The sequence below is a fragment of the Labrus mixtus genome, chromosome 13 (genome assembly GCF_963584025.1).
Source record: "Labrus mixtus chromosome 13, fLabMix1.1, whole genome shotgun sequence".
Classification (NCBI taxonomy): Eukaryota; Metazoa; Chordata; class Actinopteri; order Labriformes; family Labridae; genus Labrus; species Labrus mixtus.
Window position 1 is genome coordinate 229,632 of NC_083624.1, and position 15,000 is coordinate 244,631.

Sequence of the window (15,000 nt, forward strand, 5' to 3'; positions counted from 1 at the left end):
ATGCTGAAGTGTAACATCCTGCAGTTCCTGGAGTGTCCACTAGAGGCTGGCTGCAGGAACACAGGAAGTCACATACACACCCATTCTAAAAAGCCTGTTTTTACAGCAGAGATTAACATGTTTACAGCCTGGTTCAAAAAACCAAATAGGTGTGATTAGCTCATGTCTCGATGGACACACACTGTACGGGGGGTGAATGTTTTGATGACTCATCAGTTTTGATTTGATGAAGGATAAGAGTTATTCACAATAAGGCGTGTAGCTGACCTGATTGACAGGTGGGCGCGGTGTAACGGTTTGTCAGGAGGTTTAAAACCCGCCTCAGCTCCAGCTCTCAGCCTGTCGTTAGGTTGACTGAAAGTTAGACTGAGACAGCATTTCCAGCATGGAGACCGCCATCGATGGGACTCCAGCGCCCCCTGCAGGGACAGACGGGGGACGCCACTCAGGCTTCAAACATTCAGATTTACAGTCTAAATCTCCTGATCATATAAAAGCTAAACCCGGTTGACGCAGCAGAAGCATTTAGAAAAATGTCAAACAGCAACAAATCAAATCCCGTGATCTGTGAGCGATTAGTCATGAAGAACAATCACACACAGCAAAATAAAGTATTTCTCCGTGTGGTTAACCTTTTTTTAAACAGCTCAGTAACATCTGAGTTATCTGTGATTAGTGCAGAAGAAATGTCAAAGTGAGAGTTTTGACACATCTGTTTCACATGTTGCCTGTTATCACTCCATTAAAGCCTGCGTTTCATGTTGTGGTCGATAAATTCTTCTTTAATGTGTAATCTTCTAAGAACTCTCCCAGGAAAAAACAAATCCGCACAAACAAGTATCCGTTGTTTACCGTAAGCCCTGGAGTAAAAAGTGCACGTTTGATAACTATTTCATCCTCTGCATTCTTTATACCGCTACGATCACGCCATCATGACCGATAAGCAGCCGCCAACATCACCCACTGCACGTGACTGACACCATTGAAAATTCGCCCCCGTTCATTCTGTGGTGTGCTGGGAGACATAGCGACACAGAGCAGGCTGGCGGCGCCACGTTTAACATCTTTTCTCTCTCAGTAGGACAGAATCGTGTCGGTAGCGTGCTAAAAGAGCGACACAGCTGCAGGTTGTGGTTCGGGGTCATATACCGGTGCACATATACTCCAGATGTTACGGTAATTATGTTCACATTAGGGCTGTCGGCTTTAACTAGTTGATCCTGAATGATGTGAGACTTTTTGATCCAGTAGAGGGCGCCCTTGAGCTCCAGCATGAAACCAAAACAAACTGCTGTTAGGCCACGCCTCCTCCATGCTGAAGCCTCCGCTCTCCTCCAGAGACACACCTCCAAGCCCCCTCCCACTCACGTTAAGGAGTTATGAACTAACTGCACCAAAATTAAGCAAAATTGAGCGCAAGCGGCAAACAACATTAGCCTTTGCTCGTAGCTTCACATCACCTGTGTCCTGCATTGTTGTGTTAGCATGCTAATGTTAGCGCTCTTTAGTTAGCTCGTAGCTTCACGTCAGCTGTGTCCTGCATTGTTGTGTTAGCATGCTAATGTTAGCGCTCTTTAGTTAGCTCGTAGCTTCACGTCAGCTGTGTCCTGCATTGTTGTGTTAGCATGCTAATGTTAGTGCTCTTTAGTTAGCTCGTAGCTTCACATTGTTGTGTTAGCATGCTAATGTTAGCGCTCTTTAGTTAGCTCGTAGCTTCACAGTGTTGTGTTAGCATGCTAATGTTAGCGCTCTTTAGTTAGCTCGTAGCTTCACGTCACCTGTGTCCTGCATTGTTGTGTTAGCATGCTAATGTTAGCGCTCTTTAGTTAGCTCGTAGCTTCACATTGTTGTGTTAGCATGCTAATTTTAGCGCTCTTTAGTTAGCTCTTAGCTTCATGTCACCTGTGTCCTGCATTGTTGTGTTAGCATGCTAATGTTAGCGCTCTTTAGTTAGCTCGTAGCTTCACGTCAGCTGTGTCCTGCATTGTTGTGTTAGCATGCTAATGTTAGCGCTCTCTAGTTAGCTCGTAGCTTCACATTGTTGTGTTAGCATGCTAATGTTAGCTCTCTTTAGTTAGCTCGTAGCTTCACATTAGCTGTGTCCTGCATTGTTGTGTTAGCATGCTAATGTTAGCGCTCTTTAGTTAGCTCTTAGCTTCACATCACCTGTGTCCTGCATTGTTGTGTTAGCATGCTAATGTTAGCACTCTCTAGTTAGCTCGTAGCTTCACGTCAGCTGTGTCCTGCATTGTTGTGTTAGCATGCTAATGTTAGCGCTCTCTAGTTAGCTCGTAGCGTCACATTGTTGTGTTAGCATGCTAATGTTAGCTCTCTGTAGTTAGCTCGTAGCTTCACATTAGCTGTGTCCTGCATTGTTGTGTTAGCATGCTAATGTTAGCGCTCTTTAGTTAGCTCGTAGCTTCACGTCACCTGTGTCCTGCATTGTTGTGTTAGCATGCTAATGTTAGCGCTCTTTAGTTAGCTCGTAGCTTCACATTGTTGTCTTATCATGCTAATGTTAGCGCTCTTTAGTTAGCTCGTAGCTTCACATTGTTGTGTTAGCATGCTAATGTTAGCTCTCTTTAGTTCGCTCGTAGCTTCATATTGTTGTGTTAGCATGCTAATGTTAGCTCTCTTTAGTTAGCTCGTAGCTTCACATTGTTGTGTTAGCATGCTAACGTTAGCGCTCTTTAGTTAGCTCGTAGCTTCACATTGTTGCGTTAGCATGCTAATGTTAGCGCTCTTTAGTTAGCTCGTAGCTTCACATTGTTGCGTTAGCATGCTAATGTTAGCGCTCTTTAGTTAGCTCGTAGCTTCACATTTCATGTAAACTGACACAGAATGAGCGTGATCTAAAAACTCTTACTAACATCCAAATAATCAGTGAGTATGTTCTTCTTCTCTCTAGTTCTTCACTAAAACAGCTTTTATACACAAGGGGAGGAGCCGGCCGTCCCGTCCATGTAAACACGGCTCTGACAACAACACATTTATGTGTCGCTGCAGTCTTCCTTTAAGTTTCCTTAAAGATGAAATTGTTCTCTTCTGCTGTGATTACGAGCGACTCTGTAATGAATAACTTTAATATCTGGTTCTCTAAATGACGTCCACATGTTCTCGCTGAGTCTGGGATTTCACACTAAGATTTTCTGCTCTTTGCACACATCTGCTCTTAGATTAAAGGATCTGTTCTTTCTGCGGTTCAAAGAAAATATTAAGATTTTCTCCAAATCTGTGTAAATACATGACTCCAGAGAGAGAGAGAGAGAAACGAGCCAAAGAGTAACGTTCCTGTCTCTCTGACTCTGGATGGTGTTACAGTGATCTGTGAATGTGCAGTCATGCTCCGGTCTTTTCTGCAGTCTTCATACTTTCTTTTTGCCAAGGTGTGTCCAGGTTTTTACTAGACCACGGTGCATGCAGCTCGGACTGATAGGTTTGTTCTTTAGTACCAAAGTCCTCTGCCCCGCTGTTTGTCCCTGCATATGGCCACCACATGTAGTTAAGCCCTGATGAGTCCAACTCTGCTGGCCCTAACACCGCAGGCTAACTGCTCATTACTCAATCCTGGAGTGATTCATCCGTGTGTTTTCAAGGTGTCCGTCAGTTTCCTGTTTTTTTTGTATTGACAGGATAAAACAGCGGTTTCAATTTAGCTTTGTTCCTGTTGAGCCATGTTAGCAATCACAGCTAATCACAGCTAATAACTGAGATGGTATTCTTCTTAGTCTCTGACACCCTTTCCTGTTTGTCAGAAAAAAAAAATTCCTCAGACCGCAAGAATTTAACTTTCATCTGTGACAAGAAGCAGAATCAGGGCCGGGTCAGAGCAGGAGCAGAATCAGGGCCGGGTCAGAGAGCAGGAGCAGAATCAGGGCCGGGTCAGAGCAGGAGCAGAATCAGGGCCGGGTCAGAGAGCAGGAGCAGAATCAGGGCCGGGTCAGAGCAGGAGCAGAATCAGGGCCGGGTCAGAGAGCAGGAGCAGAATCAGGGCCGGGTCAGAGCAGGAGCAGAATCAGGGCCGGGTCAGAGAGCAGGAGCAGAATCAGGACCGGGTCAGAGCAGGAGCAGAATCAGGGCCGGGTCAGAGAGCAGGAGCAGAATCAGGGCCGGGTCAGAGCAGGAGCAGAATCAGGGCCGGGTCAGAGAGCAGGAGCAGAATCAGGGCCGGGTCAGAGCAGGAGCAGAATCAGGACCGGGTCAGAGAGCAGAATCAGGACCGGGTCAGAGAGCAGGAGCAGAATCAGGACCTGGTCAGAACAGGAGCAGAATCAGGGCCAGGTCAGAGAGCAGGAGCAGAATCAGGACCGGGTCAGAGCAGGAGCAGAATCAGGTCCGGGTCGGAGCAGGAGCAGAATCAGGGCCGGGTCAGAGAGCAGAATCAGGACCGGGTCAGAGAGCAGGAGCAGAATCAGGACCTGGTCAGAACAGGAGCAGAATCAGGGCCAGGTCAGAGAGCAGGAGCAGAATCAGGACCGGGTCAGAGCAGGAGCAGAATCAGGTCCGGGTCGGAGCAGGAGCAGAATCAGGGCCGGGTCAGAGAGCAGAATCAGGGCCAGGTCAGAGAGCAGGAGCAGAATCAGGACCGGGTCAGAGCAGGAGCAGAATCAGGACCGGGTCAGAGCAGGAGCAGAATCAGGTCCGGGTCGGAGCAGGAGCAGAATCAGGGCCGGGTCAGAGAGCAGAATCAGGACCGGGTCAGAGCAGGACATGTAGTAACAGAGGATACCTGAGACGTTTCTTTCTTGGATCAAGTTATAGTCTATTGCAGTGTTTCTCAACTGGTGGGTCAGGACCCAAAAGTGGGTCGCGGAGCCATCTTCAGTGGGTCGCTGTTTGCCTGGAATAAATATTGTTTTGTGTATTTGTTCTGACACATTTTGTACTGCAGTGTATCTGAGGTCCAAACTGCACAATATTTCATTTAACAAATCTGATTGGTTGAAAAGTATCTGAAACTGGGGTCCCAACTTTTCATGAAGGAGTTGGTGGTGGTCCCGAGGCTAGACCAGTTTAGAACCACTGGTCTACGGCGTAGTTAAGAAAGCGTCACACAGTTGGCCGCTGTGTGAAGACTTTGTGATGAGACAAGTTCAGACAACGTTGGACCTGATTATCCATGGACATAAAATGATAGAACTGTTTAAATGTCATCGCAGTGCTTCAACGTATTTGACCCTGATTGAGTTTATTTGGGGGAGTTTCTGCATCATGTTCCTCTAAACTTTATATTGGTGATTTTCCTTTCTAATGGCGATGTTTAGGGACCTGACAGCACATGGTTAAAGTTATAAAAACATTTAAAAAACTCCAATAAAGATTCAAAGCTTATGGCAGGACCTGTGGACTTGATTAGGACAGTGTTGGTTGGGACATATTTGGAATACTACATCATCTTACATTTTATTGATATATTTCTTGTGTGAGGACAGCTGTCTCACTCTTATATTTCCCTTCTTTCTTCCTCAGTTGATGCTTCAGTGAAAACATTAAACGGCTCATTTTTATCCGCCTTTCTTCTTCTGCCTCTCCATCTGCCTCGTTCTCTCTTTTTAAAGATTTGGTGTTGAGCTCTGTCAGCCCGCCTCGATTAGAAACAGATGTCATGTTGTTCTCGAGTGGAATAAATACCAAAACTAAACGGCAAAAAGATCAAATTAGGGGAAAGTGAGTGGTTAGCAGCCAAACCGAGCTGGTGCAGGAAATGGAATTTGTACTGTTGTGGCTGTGGAGGAAAGCTTTAACAGGAAACACTCAAAGTACTGCGCAGCGACCAGAGGGTTATTGAACACCGGAAATTATTTCAGGAGAGATCCAGAGCCAGATTCATAAAATTTGAGGGGAGAAGGAACATTACGAGTTCTATGCTGATACAGGTTTGAATCCCGACTGATCAGATCAGGCAGGAACGAGAGTTTCATCTCATCTGGAACATCTGTTTCAGACAGGATGGAGATGTAAATATAGTTGTTCTTTTTAAAGTTATTTTTTGGGGCGTTTTGTCTTTATTGGATCGGACAGCTGAAGAGAGACAGGAAACATTGGGAGGAGAGAGAGCGGGGGATGATGTGCAGCAGAGGCCGGATTTGAACCCACGACCGCTGTGATGAGGGCTATAGACTCTGTACATGGGGCATGTGACATAACCGCTAGGCTATCCGGCGCCCCAATGTAAACACAGTTCAATAGAAGAATAGAAATTGTTGTTTTAATAATCTCGCTAAAAAGAAGGGTGTTTATTTTTATGAAAATGGTTGCATCTTGTTTTGAAGTCATACACTCCAAACCTCGTTAATCCACAGTGCATGCTCACATGTAAGTCCATCACGCCATCCATCCATCATCTTCCGCTTCTCTGAAGTCGGGTTGCAAGCGCAGTAAGTCAACCCAGACTTCCTTCTCTCCAGCAATGTTTTCCAGCTCCTCCTGGGGGGTTTCGATGAGCTCCAAGGCCAGACAGGAAACATAATACCGTGCAGAATGTGGAATTTACAAACTCGTATTTATACTAATGAATGTGTGTAAATATAAGCACAGCTATGACGACGCATACGCACAGACTCTAGTGGTAGAATAGTGAAACTACAGATAGAAAGAATTACAATCTCAACATCCTCGTATGTTGTGGGTTTCCTCTAAATAAAAAACGTGTACAACTGGTGTGCACATTTTTAATAACTACAGATGTTTTTTTGACTTTGTATTTAGAAAACAGAATCTTGAACATTTTCTACAAAATGTTGATACACCAAAATACTTCACTTTACACTTTACTTTCTCTGCTGTGTTTACCGTTTAAACTGAAGCCACATCCTTTCCATTATAGTGTTCTGATTCTTTAAAAGATGTTCCACTTCTCTCTCTCTAAAACAACAGAAGACAATTGTAGCAATGCTGCTAGAAACCTGAGCACAGTTTTTAAGGAAATATTGAATATAGATGAAGTGCTAGGCCTCATAAATGTCCTTCCACACTTTGCATGACATGAAAAGGAGTAAGGAGAAATAAGGTGTCAATAAAAAGGCAGAGTCAGATATGTGGAAACCTGGAGCAGAGAGGGAGAGACGGCGACAGAAATCTGTTCAGGACATGTTCTGTCTGTGACCTGGGGCAGCATGCATTATATAGTATAGGATGGATTAATCCATGCAACATTTATGTAGATGTATGATGTGTGTGTGTGTGTGTGTGTGTGTGTGTGTGTGTGTGTGTGTGGATATCAAGAGCAAGTAGAGCGAGAACTCCAACATGAAATAAGTCTGGGTCATGACCCAAAGATCTGAGGATTCCAGGTCCAAGGTGGTTTGTTGATTTGACATGAAGTACCTTAATGCCTGTCGGGCTTCAAAGCTGATCTAGGTCCACAGGATACCTGTGTTCTCTCAGTTCTGAGGCTAAAGACCGGTCCTCTTCTCTGTCCAAGGTGCATCAGTCTTCTCTGAGGTCGTACATCGGCGTCGTTCCCCAGGATACAGTTCTCTTCAACGACACCATCCGCAACAACATCCGCTACAGCCGAGTCACAGCCAGCGACCAGGAGGTGGAGAGAGCCGCCATGGCTGCTGACATACACAGCAGGATCCTGGAGCTTCCTAAGGGTCAGGCTGGGGTGTGTGATGATGATTATGAAGAATATACGTCTGTTGTTTGACATAGATGTCCGACCTCTTTCTGGATAGTCGACTATTTCAAATCAACCTTAACACTTAATGTTGTGACTTTTTAATGTGTAACCGAATGATTGATCGTTTTGAAGATGATGGTAATGTGTCCAACCAGGTTACGACACCGAGGTTGGGGAGCGGGGTCTGAAGCTCAGCGGCGGGGAGAAGCAGAGAGTGGCGATTGCTCGAACCATCCTGAAAGAGCCCCGGATCATTCTGCTGGATGAGGTGAGGACACAAGGGAGGGCCTTTAAAACTCAAATACACCTAGCTACCTGTTCATACAAACCAAGCTGAGTGCTTCTCTACAAGATGGCTACACGATATTGTGGTTGTGTCTAAATGGTACCACTGGATTTTTTTAAACTCTCAAGATTGTTAGCATTGGGGGCACTGGATAGCCCAGCGGTTATGTGGAGCGTCCCATGTACAGAGGCTATAGTCCTCATCGCAGTGACCGTGGGTTCAAAACCAGTCTGCCCTTTGCTGCATGTCATCCCTTACTTTCTCCTCCCTACATTTCCTTTCTCTCTTAAGCTGTCCTGTCCAATAAAAGCAAAAATGCCCAAAAATACAACTTTCAACAAAAAAAAAAAGATTGTTTGTATTGTGTGATGTATTTGTTATTTGTTTGATGAATGGGCAAAACAAAGTACCAGGTTGGATCTGGATGGTTGGATGGATGGTCAGGCGGACTTTAATAATCCCAAACTGGGAAAATGCTGTGCAACACCTGCAGGTTATGGATTGGATGGTTGGATGGGTGGGTGGATTTGTGCGTTATTGATCCTGAGGGAAGTTGAGGCAGTAGTCAGAATAGTAGTATCAAAGAGTTTAGAAAACACCATGATTAAGGCCAAGAGAGGAAGTCAATGGTCAGTGTTGGTTTCACTTAGGACCAGAGATCTCCTGGATAAATGAGAAATACTTTAAGTGCGCATGCAAAATAAGTTGTCCAGTCAATGGTTTCCATTTTGACTTGACCCTATAGGGGGATGGATGGACTGGAGTAATCCCAAAATGGGAAAAATTGTGATGTTACACTAGCAGGTTATAGGTTGGATGAATGGCTGGATGGATGCTTTATTGATCCTGAGGAATTTTCACAAATAAAATATTTTTTTTATTGTGATTTGTGATGAATGGGCTAAATAAAGTATGAGGTGGGAACTGAATGGGTGGATGGAATCAAAACTTCATAGCAAGGTTTCGAAAAACACCATCATTTAGGCCAAGAGAGGAATGCAATGGTCAGTTTTGATTTCACTTAGGACCAGAGATCTCCTGGATAAATTAGAAAAAGTTGCAGTGTGCATGCAAAATAAGTTGTCCAGTTGATGGTTTCCATTTCGACTTGACCCTACTGTCAGTTGTCAATGTTGAGACGTCACTTTGCCTTCCCACCATACTGCTTTGTAGGTAGAGTAGGTCCTCCACAAATCACTCGATTGGTAGAATGATTCTTATGTCCTCCTGCCCACCATTGAAGTGGACTTTACCATCAAAGATACCATCTACATGAATGAATAAGAGGCTAATTCTAACCTACCCTTTTATTGTATAGACTCAGCCATGTGCATTTAGATGGTCGTCAGAAGTCTTTCTGTGGCACACAACTGAATCACTCATCAACATCAACATCAAAGGAAATGTAGAAAAACCAACCAGGCCTCATTCAGTCTTAACAAAGCCATATTCATAAAACTGAGAGAAGTATTCTGATCCAGTGATTTCCTGTAAAGTCCCCTGACTCCTCAGTCAGCCTGATTTCAATTACTTGAACATCTCTTTCCATGTGTGTCCCATTTTTGTTGGTTAAGCTATATTTATTCAATAAAGCAGTGAACCCAACATTACAGCAATCACTCACACAAACACTCTCACTTCATGATACTTAGACTGTGTTTGTTTTATTTCATCAGGCCACGTCTTCACTGGACACTCAAACTGAGAGGAACATCCAGGCTTCACTGGCCAAGGTCTGCACCAACAGGACGACTATTGTGGTCGCACACAGGTGACATTACATATCAAGTCATACGTTGTTTAACTTGGAAGATTCATAGGAAGTCCTTTGATTTACTGTAGACAGCAGACCAAACTTATGAAGGTCCTTTCCCACTTTCTCATTTAGTCAGGTTTAGTCCAAAATATCTTTTCCCTCAGGACCAAAAGTTAAGGTGAGAATGCCATTCCTTGCCCGTGGTCTTGACCAGTCTTTCCACTAATAACAAAGTATGGGCAGCAGTGGCAGAAACCTCAAACTGAACCGGGCACATTGGTGGACAGCCGTTTGCATGAACCATGCTAACATGCTGATAATAACAATGCTTACATAATCATTTATTGAATATTTAGATTTAGTTTTATTTACAATAACTTTGTGATGGAATGTGTGTTTGCATATCAGTTATGTTTGAGTGATTATTTAAGAGAAAGCACGATGCACATTTACAGCCCCGCCCCTTGATTGACAGGTGACTGCAGCAGCTGTGATTTATTATTTGAGCCATTTGAGCTGGCAGTGTTCTCAGGTATGCAGCTAAACAGTTTTAGACCGCTATGAAAGCACCAGAATGTAAGTTGTTGATTAATTCTGATCGAGCAGAGCAACCTTTTCTTCCTCTCCGTGGGGCCGATCCGACTGAAAATGAAAAGTAGTTGTTAATTGGTCGCTTGGGTTCATCAAAAGGAAACCCGTATCCAGTAGAATCACAAGAAAAGAGGAAAGGATTGCTTTTTTGATAATGTTTACAGATCAAGGTTATTCCATTCACAATCAGCTTTGGAAAACTCTTTGTTAAGCCTTTTAGCATGCTAACATTAGCTACCTATTTGAAAACTTAAGTCCAGGTGATAATAGTTTTACAGGCATTTGGTGTGAGCTGAAGTAATGGACCATTTAATATTTTACCTGATGCTGGAACATGAGGAAAAGTGAAGGTATCTCCAAGTCATTGAACTTCATCCTGATGTAGATAGAAATGGGTTTACCAAATTTAACTGAAATCCAGCTAATATTTGAGACATTAAGCTAAAAACAGAAAATTTAAGCTTCATGATGACGCTAAAGGAAAAGTCAGGAGGATACATCATCTGAGAAACATAAACGTCTGTGGCCTGGTGAAGATGTGGATATGATAATCCTCTGACACTGGGTGCATTAACACATACTCTGTAAACATAAAAGAGAGCGATCTGTTACAATGTGATTACATACGGTGTGGTAAGACAAAACCAAAGTGAAAAGAAGAACCAAATGTGTGCGAGGGAGATGAAAGGAAAAGAGGGATGTGGTGAAAGGAAAACAGGATTAGAGCTGACACAAAGAGAGGGATGGAGAGATTAAATTAAAAGCTGATTGGAGGATATGACGATGACATGTGATGACAGGTCAACAAAAGTAAAAGAAACAGATGTCCGCTTATTCATCAGTCTGAGTGATATTGAAAAAGACTTGAAAGGCTCTGACACTCGCAGACATTAAAAGACATCAAGAGAGAAGAAGCCTGTGGTGCTGATTCCTGCAACACTGTGTTAACACAGGCTTCAACACTTCCTCCGGTACAGGAGCACACCGGATCATTTTATCGCTCTCCATGACTAACATGATCAAAGTACGGCTTCTAATGCACAGAAAGAGATCGACCCTTTGGTCAAACGCTCACAGTCTGAAACTTCAAAGTGTGTTTTCCACTACATGGGAAAAATCTAAAAACAATATTTTGTTTGACAGACTTCCAGATTTCACCGGAAGGATTATTACATCATCTGTTTCATTCCATGGGAAGTTTATATAATGCGTTCGGTTAATCAACAAATTGTGTTTTTCATTTTCCTGAGAGTTTCCAGTCACCACCAGAGCTGAATGGAGATCCTTCTTTCCTTTTACTTTCAGCTGTTTTGGTTATTTCCTATATCAGAAAGAAGGCCTTAGTGGTTTTTAATTAAGTCAATAAACCACAAAACAACAGGCCTTGAATTCTGCAATAAAAACGATATGGTTTATTATCTGTATCCCAGACTTGGATAGCTTATTTAACGCCACCTTTCAAAAGCTTTAATTAAGAGTTTCCCTTTAACGACCAGAGTTAATGAAGTTTATAAGAATCATGGATTCCAAATCCAATTTCCAAATCAGAAAGCTTTTCCACTTGAGTCTTAAAATGGACGAAGAAATCTACCACGATGCTTCAGTTGAATGCCCTATGACAGTTTTTGGTTTAATTTCAAAATATCATAACATAATTTAGCTGAGTGGCTAAAAGTATTTTACAAATTATAACTACTTAGCTTACCAGCTTCCATTCCTACATCTTCCAGGATATAATTTTGATCTGATCCATTTCACCAAGCAACAGGGACCCCCCCAAAATCAAAATGAGCTATCAGAACATTTAAACTACAGTTTACCTTGAGTTATTGGATATGGAGATGTAGTAATCTGCATTGATATGTGTGATTGCTTTTTTTGTCTGTTTACTAAAGCAGTCTATACCTTGTTTATAAAACCTCCTGCATCCATCAAGTTTATTCACTAAGCGTGAGACCGTTGTTTGCTCGTGGTGCAGACCATTTCTTATCAGCTTCTCTCCCTCATTATGTCCAAAACAAGCATTAAAGAAAACGTATGGTGTCCGCACATCACCCTCACTGCTCTGTTTATTTAAAAATTCTAAACTAAGCCACGTCTGAACTTTCAGTGTAAGGTTTTTTTTTGTTTGTCTTTTGTTTGGGGGGGGGGGGGCTTTTTGTGCCTTTATTGTACAGTGGATAGAGGGAAATCAGGGAGAGAGAGAGAGTGGAATGACATGCTGGAAAGGAGCCACAGGCCGGACTAGAAACCCGGGCCGGCCGCTTTTAGGACTACAGGCTCCATACATGGGGCGCCTGCACTAACCACTGCGCCACCCGCGCCCCAGTGTGAGGTTTGATTGTCTGTTGAAATGTTCTTAAATCCGTATGAGCTGCTGTTAATACTCTAAATATTTAAAATACTGAACATTACTATTAATTAATGAAATATGTTTTTGCGCAGCACATAGTATGACGTCATCACATCAAGCATCATCATTTGAACTGTTTTCTTGTAATCGATTGAAACACTTGAACCAGTGTGCTTCTGGGGGCGCCGGTGGCATGGTGAGTGGGTCGCGCCCCAGGCTTAAGCTCTCAAGAGCGGTTGGCCCGGGTTCAAATCCGAGGTGTGTCTCCTTTTGTCGATTGTGGTTCCCCACTGACTCTATCCGCTGTCCTGTCTCTAAAAATAAAGACATAAAAAGACCATAGAATAAATCTAAACCAGCCTTAGTGTTTTTATAGTATGGTGAAACCATCTGCCCATTTAAAGCTTTTGCATACACATTTAACACATTTAGTCATCGCCCAAACAACTATAAAAACGTATGATTCACAAAAACAAACTTTCAGGAGAAGGTGCACCTGTATGGAAACTCTGAGTTATGCATACCCTCATTGTTTACAGATGCTGACTGTGAGAAGTCGTCTTTGTGTCCACACTAAAGCTCGAGGCATTTGTCCAACTCACCTTCATAAACCGTTGAATGAAAGTTTGTTTCCGGAAAGAAAAAATAACAAAAGTGGCTTTGAAGTAAGCATCATGATTTCATATAGATGTTTTATCTTTTTGATTGGTTACAATGAAAAGGGAATATTGCATAAACTGGCAGGTGTACTGGATTGGACATGTTCTAATGATTCCACCACCATCATTAGTATTTGTTTACAATTGCACTATAAACTCTGGGGATTAATAATATATTCATTGTGTAACCTGTACTGAGTGTCTGAAACAACGTATGGATTGCATTTGCTGGTAACTCTGGGACTGATTCACTAAGAATGGATTGCGGCCGGTAATAGCTCTTATGATCTTTTCTGTCTCAATGACTAATTCACAAAGATCATTTAGTGTGTAAATGTAGAGAGAAGATATATTAAGTTCTATCAGCATAAAGATGATGAGGTGGGGGAGGGGAGGGGAAAGTCTTTCAAGTTTATTGTGAGGCCAGACCTCGAAAAATGTTTTTAAGTTGGAACCATGGATGGCGCAAGCATGAACAACACAAAAACAAAACAACACTCACATCCTCGTCATGGTAACGGCTGCAGAGAGCTTCCACAGGGATGAAGTGTGGAGATGGACCCGGACTGATTCGACCCTGGGTTATATCAATAAAAGTAAAGTCATATTTAATGACTTCATTTATACTGCAGATTAGTTTTAAGTCATACAAAGGTGGAATTGTTTTCCATGGTTACTTAACTCATTACATCTCTTATAAATACCGCAGCGCAGTTTCCACCAACTCTCAGCAGACTTTTTCACTCTGTGCATAGTTGCTACTTGTGATGCAGCCAATTTGCATAAAGAGGGGGCATTTTTTTTCCAAAATGACCGCATAGTGACTCATTTGAATATATGAATATATATTTGAATATACGCAAACAGCACCAGCGCCTAGATGCCATTTGCTCTGCGGGGCAGTAAGGGATGCGTTTAACCCTTTGTGTGTGTTTTAGGAATTAGATGGTATCTTTTTCCCTTTTTTGCACAGGTTAAGGAGGCACAAAAGCCGTGCAATCATTTTGTTAATAAGGCCTCTGTTGTTACATCCCAGTTTTAATCTATTAATGCCCCTCGTGTTGTTGGAGAGTCAGCTGACTTCAACAGGATAACCAAACAGATTCAGTAATCTTGTCAACTTGTTTCAGTGTTGGTTGATCCAGTCGGGTCAGATGTGTCTGATGTCTCTTTTAGTGAATATTTTTATTTAGTTTCCTTTTATACATTTTTCAGTGTAAGTCTCTCAGCCTGTGTATTGACCTGCAGATCTTTGATTAAATTGATCCAACAGCTTCTTAATCTTTCAGTAGCAGCAACAGATGGAGCAGGATCAGGACTGTTTACTGACCTAATCAGTTGAGCATTAAATAAAATGAAAACGTACAAAGACACAGATCATGCCTTGGGTTTGAAGGATGAGCTCGGATGTCTCTTGTCAGTTTTTGGATTGAAAGTAAACTTCCCTTATTGGATGGAGGGATCTTTCTCCTTCCCCTGAACACGGTGGAAATCTCTTTATAAAATCAAGCAGGGAACACAGTGCACTTTCATTACCTCATACTTTTTACTTCTGAGCAGGAGGGAAATCACTCCATTAACCGGGTGCTACATGCAGCATGCCGTTTAGGCCTTCTCGCAGCAGACGTAGCAGGAAAAGCACAGAGGTTATGAAAAACAGAAACAGAAACTCAAGGGACCTGACACCCATGACAGCGAGCCAAACAAACAATACCAGGACCCTGAATATGA

General features: G+C 42.8%; 1 protein-coding gene across 3 annotated transcripts in view; it reads left to right on the forward strand.

The window, feature by feature from the left end:
* abcb6b (ATP-binding cassette, sub-family B (MDR/TAP), member 6b) overlaps nucleotides 1–15,000 on the forward strand; it is a 36,559-nt gene that overhangs the window by 13,680 nt on the left and 7,879 nt on the right. Inside the window, exons 14-16 of one of the 3 annotated variants that reach the window (XR_009675530.1) lie at nucleotides 7,424–7,609; nucleotides 7,780–7,892; nucleotides 9,587–9,681. Coding sequence is in view for 1 of the 3 variants with exons in the window: in XM_061053009.1 (XP_060908992.1) it covers nucleotides 7,424–7,598; nucleotides 7,780–7,892; nucleotides 9,587–9,681 (383 nt within the window). In the remaining 2 variants the exon portion in view is untranslated. Of the gene's footprint in view, nucleotides 1–7,423; nucleotides 7,610–7,779; nucleotides 7,893–9,586; nucleotides 9,682–15,000 lie in introns of those variants that run through there. The other 2 variants (XM_061053009.1, XR_009675531.1) reach the window with 2 other exon arrangements.